Raw genomic sequence first — 12085 nt, 5'->3', positions numbered from 1 at the left:
AGCCTGTGGATTTTTAGTCGAGGAGACTGTTTTTAACATTAGAGGTGCATTAGGATACATGACAGCAGGTGGCAGCAAATCCCTAAGTATCCCAGCATTTGTTGAATACAATGATGAACATTTTTTCTTTCAGTGAAAACTATTTTTTTGTAAAGACAAAGTTTATCATCAGGGCTAATTTCAAAATAAGCATATTGATTAGTAAATTGGTTTCTTCTTACTAAATGGTTAAGATTCCAGATCAGCATTTTTATATTCTACACATTGTGCTTTTAAAAATAACAAAGCTTGACATACATTTATAGTTAAATACAATTGTTTATTTAACATTATTAATCAATAAAAATAAAATGAAAATGTTTCAAAATTTCTTCCAAATCACAGAATTGTACAAATCATGGCTCCAGTTTCATGTGGTCATGACATAGAAAAATACAAAAGGCACTGTGCATTAGAGTCTGCTGCATATAGAAAACATTTTGAACCAAAACATAGTCCACTACTCAGATTTACAACATGTTATTATCAATAACCCCTCTCAAAAAAAAAAAATACTCATCTATCTCTAGATGTCCATGTCCTACAAGTGCTGACTTGTTGTTCTTTGCGAATAGGAGCTACTCTTAAGAAACAGGACCGGGAACTGAATAATGATTTAAATACAAAAAAAATAAGATTTTAACTGTAAAGTGTGTAAATACAAATAATCGAACAGAAATACAGTGCAAACACAAAAACACGGCTATGATGTGTGAGGAGATAGGGATGTGCCAATAATCAATCAAGTAACCATATGTACCAATCACCATGTAGGCCCTGGACACCCTGGTGGTTTAGAGATATTAGATCTCCTCTGGTTAAAGTTTGATGAAAGGAGAGACAACAGAAATAACTAAGAGTCTCATTTGCAGAGATCAATAAACTCCATGTACCAACAAGAAACAGGGGTTGTACGGTTCCCTCTGACAATGTTTCATCGGGTGAAATGTGGGTGTCCTGGAGCTTCATAGTCACAAGGATCCCTGGGATCCATTTTTAAGACGTGCCAAAAGCGTGACCAATAGGTTGAATTACGTTCCAAAAAACAACAACTAGGTATATAATGTCAAAAAGAGATAGATGGGGCAGACACATTGTAACAATAAAATGTGAGTATTTAAATAAACAAATTAAAGCATTTCATGAAGTGACAGAAAGTAGAACTGCAAGGAGTTGATGATCTCTTCATGTAAAAATAAAACTTTTTATCTCTTGTGTGGTAAAGTGGCTTTTTGTGACACATTCTTTATAAACCTAAATCCTTTGCTTTGGAGCTCCAACAGCCCAAAAAGCAAAATTGTTTTAGGTATGTTTCTGTCTCTGTACCTTTCTGGTGCTCTTTACTGTGCAAATTCACTATTCATTCAAAGCGTTTAGTAGGTCATACCAAAACAGAAGGGTAGCTATTAAGGACACCTGCCATTATTTTTTACAATCTCTTTGGCATCCAGTTTCCTTTCCAACTTTCTGTTATGATATATAAAAATATATATATACATCCCAGTCAGAAGGAGTCAAACTGTGTAGCAGCCGTAGTGCATAGCGATTCTTTTTGGCATCCAGTCACTGGATTACAAAGGGTTGATTGACTCTTTTGCTAGAAATCATAGGAAACCATGCTCATCAAGTCCTTTTGAAGTAATCGGGTTCCACTTTGCAGTCGTCTTCGTGGTGGGATATCCTGCAAGACAAAAGCCAAGGACTGAATTAATCCAAACATTTACAAAAGGGATTCAAAAAAAGTTACGCAAAATAACAATAATCATAGCATATGGTACCTAATTCTGATCTGCTTTTGGAAAGCTCTGGTGGCTGAGCATCTGGCAAAGCGAGCCTCCCTTCCACATCACTCTCCCCTGATGACGTATGGTCTTCTGCTTTCATGTAGGCAGGTCTCTTATGGTATTTGGCCCTGTAAGTGTCAGTCATACAGCTATCCACAGAAAAGTAGGTGGTGGGTAGAGCCATATCCGTCAGACCAGGGGAGTCTGTGCCGTCGCCATGTCCGGGCTTTGGACTGGGTAACCTCTCGTCGCTCTCGCTGGCCGACAGGTCATTCCTGTCCTGATCCGATGACCCCGACTTGGAGCTGGCATCTGATGAAAGCCTGTGCTCGGCAGGTGTTTCGATCCACCGGCGGAGGGCGGTGTGCGAGAGAGGGGACAATCCGTTTTTGGGCTCATAGCGGGGGCTCGTACGTGTTGGCACTTCCGGCGGTTGGGAGTGGACGGCAGATGGGTCAGCGTGACTGCTGCCGAAGGCCTTGGGGGGTAAACGTGGGGGATAGTTGTGCGAGAAAGGGTCTATGTGGGCGGCTGTGCCAGTCTCTTCTTGTTCGGAGAAAGGTCCAGCAAGGTCATCCGAGCTGTTCCACTCAGAACTGCTGGTCTTGGCTAAGTAACGAGGCACGGGGCTCACAGGGCTGCCGTCCACATTTTCCTCTTGTTCGCTGTCCAGACCGTTGTTCTTTTCAAAACTCCCAGGAGTGTATCGGAATGCTCTTCTTCTGTTAAAGGGGAAGAAAAAAACAACAAACAGTATTTCACTTTCCCCTTGTGCCAAATCAGCAGACTACTTTAACAGCGTTGTTTTTAAGACCTTTTATTACCTTTGTATTGGCTGACCAGAAAGGATGTCTTCGTCTCGTAGATCTGGAGATTGTCTTCCTTGTTCACCTAAACAATAATGAAGCCTCATGAGCATTTTTATTTATATCACAACACACTTGTTTTTTAAATTCATGGACATCACCAGCAGATTGTAAAAAAATAGAGCTAGGTAACATCTGTCATTCCTTTTTTTTATTTGAACTGAGCTACAGTACTTTTTTCCTGTGTCTCTCCAGCAAAGACATGTTATCTAACAGGGGTCATGGTGAGGCCCTTTTGCCTGGTGCTGTGAGAGGAAGTATCAAAGCAGCTAGTCTGGCAGAGCGCCCTCAGGCCCCCTGTGTACCACTCTGACTGTCTGATCCAGCCAAAGAACGTGGCCCCTCAAAGGGAATTTGGGTTCATAACCAGTTGGCTGTGAGCTAACAGAGCTAATGAAACAATAAGGACCCTGAATGAACTCTGACGGATTTAGAAGTTGGAACATACGCATACTAATGAAAGCAAGGGAAATTCTATCAATCTATTAAGGTCATAATATGATGTCCATGAATAATGCTGTAATCATTCTGAGATAATAGCGGATTTTAGCCGTTAGATCTGCAAAAACACATGTTTCGAAACAGGTCCCTAGGTGTGGGCTGGCGTGGAGCTTAGCCAAGTTAGCAGGGTGGGTGTGATTTACAAGGCCTGAGGCAGACAACAGCTGACTAACAGGACAAGTAAGAGAGTGAGTGGCTGAGGACCATCTGTGATGTGTCAGCATACCCTCTTTTTTCTTTTTTTCCTCCCTGTGCTCTCTCAAAGCATTAGTGGCTAAATCCTTTGTGCTGGCATGCAATTACGCCAGGGTCAGACTCCAGACTCCAGATCCCCTTCACAACACTATTGCATTTTTAAGCCGCTAAGTCCATGTGGCAATTCACAATTTGATGACGCTGATCTGCAATGTTGGCAAGCAACTGCAACAATATCATTCTCAAAAACAAATAAACAAGGAGGCAGTATACAATGCTTTCTCTCTCCAAAAACCCCCTCATCTTTATGGTCACATAGCTGTTGCCAGGAGAAAGCTTGAAGGAGACAGCAGCTGGATAACGAAAGGGCAAGGCGACTGGATTGTAGGGTTGCCTGTCAGTTCTCGTTGAAATCAAAATATGTTTTAAAAAAAACAGCTATCAAATAATCGCTATATTTCCATCCAAATTTTATGTAAATCAATTCTTCAGGTTCAGGGTCTGGCTTATCTCCAGAAAACATTCATCTCAGTTGGAATTTTGGGATCACTGCTGTAGCTGCGGAAGCCAGAGAAACAGATGTACTCAAGGTGTCCTGCTGTTTACATGGCCTACTGCACTTGCCTGGGAAAGCGTCCATGTACTGTGATTGCATGGATTAGGCTAAGGTTCAGTGGCATTCAATGTACTGTCTAAACTGCACCAAATGGTGCGCAGCAAAATTTCCCATTTGCATGTTAACTTAAAAACATTAAGTTGAGTTACTTATTAGGATAAATTAAAGTAAAATAACTATATATTCATCTTTTAAACACTTGTAAGCGCAGAGATACTCTACTCATGTAAATGAATCACGGACTGGCCTCTCATCGTATTCACCATAAAGCATACAGTACCAGCCTTCTCATTCAACTACTTTGAAGAATCCAAAATATAAAACATATTCTGGTTTGTTGAGCATTTGTTTGTTTACCACATAATTCCACATGTGTTCCTTCATAGTTTGGATGTCTTCAATATATATCTACAATGTAGAAAAAAATAAAAATAAAAATAAAGAAAAACCATTGAATGAGAAGGTGTGTCCAAATTTTTGACTGGTACTGTAACTCTGAGAAAAGTTCAAGAGAGGCACCTGTTTGGGGCCTAGCTGTTGTCCACTAAAAGTTATTCAGGAAATTGAAATGAGTGGAACAGAGAAGTGATCTGACATCATTTCAATTATACCAACTGCCAGACTGTGAAACTCCTTGAGGAAATAAAAAATGTGCCTCTAAACAAACCATGAAAGTAAATCCGAACCCGGTTTTGAGAAATTGTACATGCAAAAAAAAAAATCCCGACAGCCCTTTGAAGTTTTGTTGATGCGACAGAAAAAAACAAAAACTCTACACATTTCGGTTCAAAGGCTGTCAAGTTGAGATTTGTAGGTCTGTGCGTTCTGCTGTCTGGGGTACTTAAAATTCTCGAACATCAATCAGACCCGTGGGCATATCTGCAGTTCAGCTTTTCATTGAGATCTGAACTATGTGGGTAGGAGAAATTAACCCTGGAATAATGTCAAGTTTTTCAACAATTTTTATCAGTCAGTGGCCAGAACTCAAAAAAAGTAATCACACTGTGTTGAAATGGCACAGGCATAGGAAGAATATGCCAGATGCAACAATGAAAATACGTACTCATACCATGCCACAGCCTCATTCACGCCGAGTACTCATCAGGACAACTCAAGGCGGATAAAAGATAATATTCATAATTACTCCTTATGGTCTTTTTCTGAACTTTGTGGGACACACAAATCATAATTTGGGGTTTTATACAAATAGGAGTGCCAAGTAAAGTACACAACTCTTCTGTTTCTGTAATCATAATAATCAATCATGTGCAAACTGAACCATAACAAATTCTCAAGTGAGATTCTCTGGACTCTTGATGAGGTCTGCAGGAGCCGCCGGGGCAAATAAAGATAAATTGAGAAAAGGCGTGATTTTCTGTCAGGATAACAGGCTGAAGTGAATCCATCTCTGACAGCTTTGACCTTTCAGCCGTTATAGAATGTGCCGAGGCCACTTCCATATTGGTATAATGAAGCACAATGAGATTCACTCACAACGAGGACATTAGGGTGACTAAGAGGGCCCTAGAACAAGACTAGAGGTCCCTCATTTGATGCAACGAATGAGCATAAGAATTATTAGTCATAATGGAAAACAAACTCCTCATCACAACTGCCTGCCCACACACACACACACACACACACATGCAATTTTAGAAAGGATTTTGGACTTAAATGCACAACTGGAATCTGCTCAGCCTTCACTCAAACTGCAGCTCAGGCCAGACTTCCACTGCTGAACACGGGCCAAATGCCCTTAGAACACATTAACTGAAGCTTGTCAATACAATTTGCAGACAGCAGAGCAAATGTCCCGTACTGATTTTAAAATGGCTCCTGAAGAACCAAACTCGCAAGGCCCGATCAGAGATATTTAGCCAAGTTTAGGTTTAACAATTCAGCATTACTAGGCATTGGTCAAATCAATCAAGACTAACTCAAGATACAGATGTAGATACTGTTCAAATACAAAAAGAGGTTTTCTGAAATTGTACTTATCAAAGAGGAAGTGTGAGTGAGGAAATAAACTCATTAAGCGCATCTCTCCAAAAATGTTACACATTCTACAAACACCTTGGTACAACAAGTAGGTTTGTGCAATCAATAATGAACAGATATTGACAAGCCTTTCAGGATTATTTCAGGGGACATCCTTTAGAGAAATGTAAACCAAAAAAAATGAAATAATGTAATCTGACAGGCAAATGACAAAACCAGCATTCAACACTAAGCATTTCTGCTTGTTTCCCCAACTAACTGAACTTCTGTAAAAGCACATTTTCAACTCTGAATAAAACTCAAGAAAGATCAAATTATAGTTGCTGTTTTTTCATGCTGCATTTTATAACTCTTTGGGACCTTGAAATAACTGCGGTGCTACTAAATGGCATTTTCATTGCCATGTTTGAATACCAACTCCTGACAGGCCCAGTCATGGCATTTTCTGCCCAGCTGGGCACAGCTGGGTGGCCCCTACAAGCTCACTCATCTTCCCCCTCTTATTCAGGATTAACTCAGCGTGTTCCTGTTGAGGGAATTAGTGAGGCATTTTTTTTAAGATACTTGTTAATTTAAAAATGTTTTTTTTCTTCCCTGTTCTCTGTGCTGATACTGTGTATAACAAGTAAGCATGTGCTAGATAAAGAATGTGAAGGGTGTTCAGGCCAGAAACCCCCTAGTGTTATTCGTGTCATCTAATCTCCCTCCATCCTGTCTAGAATATAAAAATAATATTATTGCAACTGCGTAAGATGGCTCATATCTGAGGCTCATCATATTTTTGTTTCTACAGACTTCTTACTTTAACAGTAGTTGTGTCCAAACTGATCCCCAAGATTTTGTATTACAGTAAATTTAGAAAAAAAAATGTATTATTCACTGCAGTCAACAATTAACAAAGTCCTTAAGGTTCTCTTTTCAAAATTTCTTATTTACCATTTATATGAGTGAAGAAGGAAAGAAGACCTGATACAAACCAATAATGTTTAAAGGGTAAATATTTCGTTTAAGCCCATGTACATTTCTCTGTGTGCTGCATAACATAGACTTTACTCAGGAAACAAAGGTCAAGGCCAGTCAGTGAGGAACCAGAGCACACTTATTTCAATACAGTATCCCTTCCATCAGGCTGTGACCTTACACTACTGATGGAACAATAAATCAAGGAAATGGCTTAGTACTATCTTAATGTTTCAGATCCTTACAGCACACAGAAGTCTATTGGGCAGAGGAAATGTATTCAGGGCCAGCCTTTGTGAAAGCCTGACTTTAATATGTGGCTTATTTCCAGAACATAACACACAGGAAACCTATATTTCTTCTGGATTTATATGTGTAAATTACAAAATTATGGCTAGACATTTTCCATTTTCCTATTTTTCCTGGAACCTACCAAATGTCTAAATATAACAAATCTTAACCATTGTATATCTTAAATGATGATGTACACACAGGTGTTCGCCAGTAATATAAAATAGTGTGAGAATGACTTACCAGTGGAGTATGTGGAGTGCAATATGTCAGCCTTCAAATCGTCACTTCTTCTCTGAGGGAAGTGATCCCTAAAATACAAAATCAATTCAATTATTCATGCATTGCGTATTGCTACATATATATGATGTATGATACCACTGATTGTGGTGTAATCTGATACCAAGTCATAATTTCTGCAGTAATAGTCTTTGCCTGAAAGTGATTGTCAAAAAAGGATTGCTTATTTTTTTCCCCCCCTTTGTTGTTACTGTTGTGCACTGTGGGGCATGTGTGGTTTCCTTTTGCAACTGCTATGCTATGTCTGTGCTATTAAATATTTAAAGATGTTGTAATAAAACCTAATGAAACTGGGGAGAAAAGATTAAAAGTCATGCAATATTACCCAAATAAAATTACGTGAATGTCATACATTTTTTGTGATTTCAGCCTTAGTCAGTCCCAGAACAAAGGAGCAATTGGCTGTCAAGAGATGGGCTTGAATAATTAACTTGCGGTTGAGGAAGCCGGCTATCTGCTGGCTCTCCCCTCTGAGTACAGGAGATGTCAGCTAGCTGCGATCATTATCTCCAAACAAAACCTGTACTACAAAGCCATCAAATGACAGCCAAACATAATAAGGCTGACACATCGGCCTTGTGTGCATTTATGCTAAATGGGGTCTTGCTATTCTTAGAACAGTTTGTTTGTAATGTTTAATCATTTAAATATGGCAGCACTTTTGAGACTCAAATCCTTAAATGAGTAAGACATGGGTGGGATGACAAAGAAAAGTTCTGACACTTACATCACACAGCAAAAATTGTGCAACAGACATTTTGGACATACTTTGCATAGCCAAGATTTTGTGGCCGATAAAAAAAAACATAGATCTCAGTCAGTGTATTTTACCTTGTGAGATGCAGCTCAGGTATGGTCCGCAGGTCTTTGGAAGAAAGGTTGTCTACCACAGGCGAGTCGAGATTTGCGGAGCCATTGCTTAGTCTGTCACTACTTTCATATCCAGATTCAGTCCGCTGGATCTTCCAGTTGTCATTCCGCACTTTAAGAGTTGCTGAGCCCTTTGACCTGTCCTTGTCACTGTAGCCGCCCCGGCCATCTGAGTCCAGCGAGCTTCGGCTGCCACCTGTTTCATGCCTCTGCTCGTCCTCGTAGATGGTCATAAGGCTCTTAGGTTTGCGTTCTTCTCTGCCTCCCCACGTGAGATCTCTGTCTCGCTCTCGGTCACGGGAGGCGACTGACTACTGGGTCTTCTCCGTGGGCTGTGCTGCCTTCGCTCTTGACTGACCAAATTACCACCACTGACGCCACTTAACACACTGTCCACATTTAACGCCTCGCGCATGGGCTTCCAGGGGCGGCTGGGCCTGCTGCGGCTGTTCCCTCCGCTTCCAGGACGTCCCCTGGAGTCTTGGCTGCTGTCGGTATCATATCCGTTGGAGCCTTGGTCTACTCTCCGGATGTGATGACCACTATTGATAATGGGCACACTGGGCAACACTTGGACCCTGGAGTGAGAGCGAGGGGGCTCATGAGAGGACCGTCCACCAAGGTGGGGTATTCGCTCAGTCCGTGTGGGACCTTTTCCTTGGCTGCTGTACAGACGAGTTTCCAGGTGTTGTTTGAAGCCATTCTCCGGAGGGGAGACGGAGCGGGAGTAGGTCCTGTCCTGACCTGGATCTGGTTTAAACAAAGGAATTTTCATGAGAGCTTTAACTATGAGATCAGCAAAACACATCCAAAATAGATCTTAAACAGGCCCTATGATGCTATTTTCCAGGTGCATATTTTTATCTCAAGTTTATCTCAGTTACAACATGTTCACATGCGTTAATGCTCATAATCTGCCTTGTTTTTCTCATCCTGGCTGTCCTGCAGCACCTCTTCTCACCCTCACTCTGAAATACTCCATTGTAGCGTTTGCTCCTCCCTCCAGAAAGCAAAGTCTGCCCTGATTGGTCAGCTAGCCCGCTCTGCTGTCAACATTTCACATTTCAAAAACTCTCCCCCATGGAGCATGACAAATAAACAACAGGTCACAGTGAGATTCAAACTCGGGCCTCCTGGGTGAGAGACCGCTTTCATGACCACTACACCACGGTAGATATGAACTTCTGCTCCGTCTCTCTAATATCCTGTTTGAGGGCCAAACTAGCCGGAGAGTTGTAGTTCACTTCCGTAACATTGTGACCTCATAAAGTTACGGAAGTGAAGGAGAGAATTCAATGGAGCCGTTTCAGACAGCTTAGGAGCAGTGATTCTGAGGGGGAGGGTAACTCCTTCTAGGCGTGGACTTCAGGTTTTATACTTTACGGACCTTTTACATTTAAAAATATATATATAACGCACTAAAGAAGAGGGGAAAAGTGAAAAGTAATAATAGGGCCACTTTAAATCATTATTCAAGAATATAACACTTGTTTAAATTTTAGAAATTAGAAATATGTTACATCTATTAAGGCCGGAAAAAAATGTTTCCTCACTTTCAAACTGCTAAAATTCCTATCTATCTATCGCCTGATGGCAAAAGACAGTGTCATTAATAACAATGCCAAGACCAAAATTTGACTTTCACTGACACCTTGACACAAAGCTGTTCTAAAGCACAGTGCAGGTTGGGCAGAAAGAGAGAGAGACGTGCATGACGACAACAGGGTCACTGACATTTATGTGTGCAGATGACAGGAAGGTGTGAATTACAGCCGACAGGAGTCAATTTTCTTCCGTGGTGTGTACACAGAGGGGTAACCAGCTCAGGTACAGACAGACATGCAGATACACATGATAAAATGTGTATTTGTGTGTGTATCGCATACATGTGCATTATCTATGAATGCACAAGTGACATGTCTGCACATGATAGTGTGTCTGCTATTCCAAGGACACTTCTGGCCATAATAGCCACTTTCAAAATATATGGCCAGACGTCATTCCTGGAAACAAGTCCCTTCTTGTCAAGCTATGAATTAACCTACACACCCTTTATATCCACACAGCAGTGACATTTCTGATTTCAATCGGCTAAAAAAAGGTTTGTTTCAATCATTGAAATAAAATTTTAAATCTCTTTAATTTTTCATGGAAAATGTGGCGTATTACTTTGATAGGTTCATCTATCCGATGCATTTTCCTAACTTCAAGCTGACAGAGGCTGCATGCTTTGCATTGGCGTCATCATGTAAATGACCTGGAAAATCTGATCTGCTGCAACTTAATGTTTGAAGGAACAAAGAGTGAATTTAATGCTACATATAACTGTCAGAGCTTGGAAAGCTTGCAAGAGATATAGTCCCTATCGCTTTGGATTTTGCTGACTTTTTGCTAGAGTTAAATCATTGCTCTCTCCATGTTGGTCGTATATATATACAACCTGTGTGTTTGAAAGAGGCTGTGGACCATGTTATAAAATGTCTAAATAAATACTGCCAGAAATCATTCATAAATACCCTGGGGTTATCCCACATTCCAATATGAGCATCAAAGTTGCATAAGCTATCTTGAGTGTTTTGTTTTCTGGAGAAGACTTTTTAGTCTCTAAGTGCTAGCCTGGGCACGAGCCCTGCTGCTGTAAATTCATACTACTTACATTAACTGTAGTGTCACCTCAAGCCTCGCCATTCATCACGGCAGAGACACTAGCCTCCTTAAGCCGACTGCATTCAATCATAATGGGACGTGAGCTTGCTGCTAACACAGGCTACTGTTGTTGACATGGTGGATTTGGGAGTGTGTTACAATTGTGCTCCATAATCCCTTCACTGATACTTAATTGAAAGCAGTGATCTTCTAAAAGAGTATTAAAGTAGTAGACCAATCAGCCTACCGATTAGAACCGACACACAATGTGTGAGGTAAATGGGACATGGGGATATTGTGCCAGGAATGCTTCTTTTCTTAGTTAAATTCACTTTCTTATGAAATCATACAGTATTAGATCTACTTTATAGTGTACATTTGTAATTGTAAATGTTTACGTAGACCACAGAGAGGAGAACCAATGGCTCTGAGTATGAGAGAGTGGGGTGAAGGCAAGCTCCAACAGACGTCAGCTCTTAATCCCCTTTCTGACACATTGCTCCTGAACAAACGGTTACATAAAGGCTGTGGAAGTGGAAGGCTAGCCTTTTGTATCTTAAAGCCTGATAGTTATCATGTGTATACAGTCCACATCTATAAATCCAGACGACATCTCTGTGCGACCCACCTCTGTAGCCTGACTCAGGCCTCCGATGACCGCTCCTCTCAGGCTCTCTTCTGGATAGATGCATCCCACGCACCTCTCCTGCTCTCTGGGCAACTTCTCGAGAAATATCCCTGAGGCGACTCTTGGGCTCGCTGGTGCCAATTTTCACTATAAAACAAAAAGAGATATAAAAAGGTAGAACCATGAAGAATTTGGCACAATTTCCTAATGGAGGGACAGAGGGGATATAACCAGTATGTAATTGATTCTAGTTTTTTTTTTTTTATCTCAGTTGAGTCAGCTGAATCGATGGGGATTTCCATACTGCAGACACCATTAAAATTATTTTTATCTCAATATCTAATCTACTGTCACTACATCCTCTTCCTTGTCAATGTTTTCAATCTCTTAG

The 12085-nt window shown here is 40.8% G+C and overlaps 1 protein-coding gene across 1 annotated transcript in view; it reads right to left on the bottom strand.

Moving 5' to 3' along the window:
• Positions 1-298: 298 nt before the first annotated feature.
• LOC129093217 (inactive ubiquitin carboxyl-terminal hydrolase 53-like) overlaps positions 299-12085 on the bottom strand; it is a 32525-nt gene continuing 20738 nt past the window's right edge. Inside the window, 7 exon segments of the mRNA XM_054601152.1 lie at positions 299-1720; positions 1818-2545; positions 2648-2714; positions 7494-7561; positions 8382-8721; positions 8724-9170; positions 11695-11841. Coding sequence (XP_054457127.1) covers positions 1644-1720; positions 1818-2545; positions 2648-2714; positions 7494-7561; positions 8382-8721; positions 8724-9170; positions 11695-11841 — 1874 coding nt within the window. The 3' untranslated portion in view covers positions 299-1643.

This window comes from Anoplopoma fimbria, chromosome 7, assembly GCF_027596085.1.
Source record: "Anoplopoma fimbria isolate UVic2021 breed Golden Eagle Sablefish chromosome 7, Afim_UVic_2022, whole genome shotgun sequence".
Taxonomy (NCBI): Eukaryota; Metazoa; Chordata; class Actinopteri; order Perciformes; family Anoplopomatidae; genus Anoplopoma; species Anoplopoma fimbria.
This window is presented reverse-complemented; position numbering and strand designations above follow the sequence as displayed.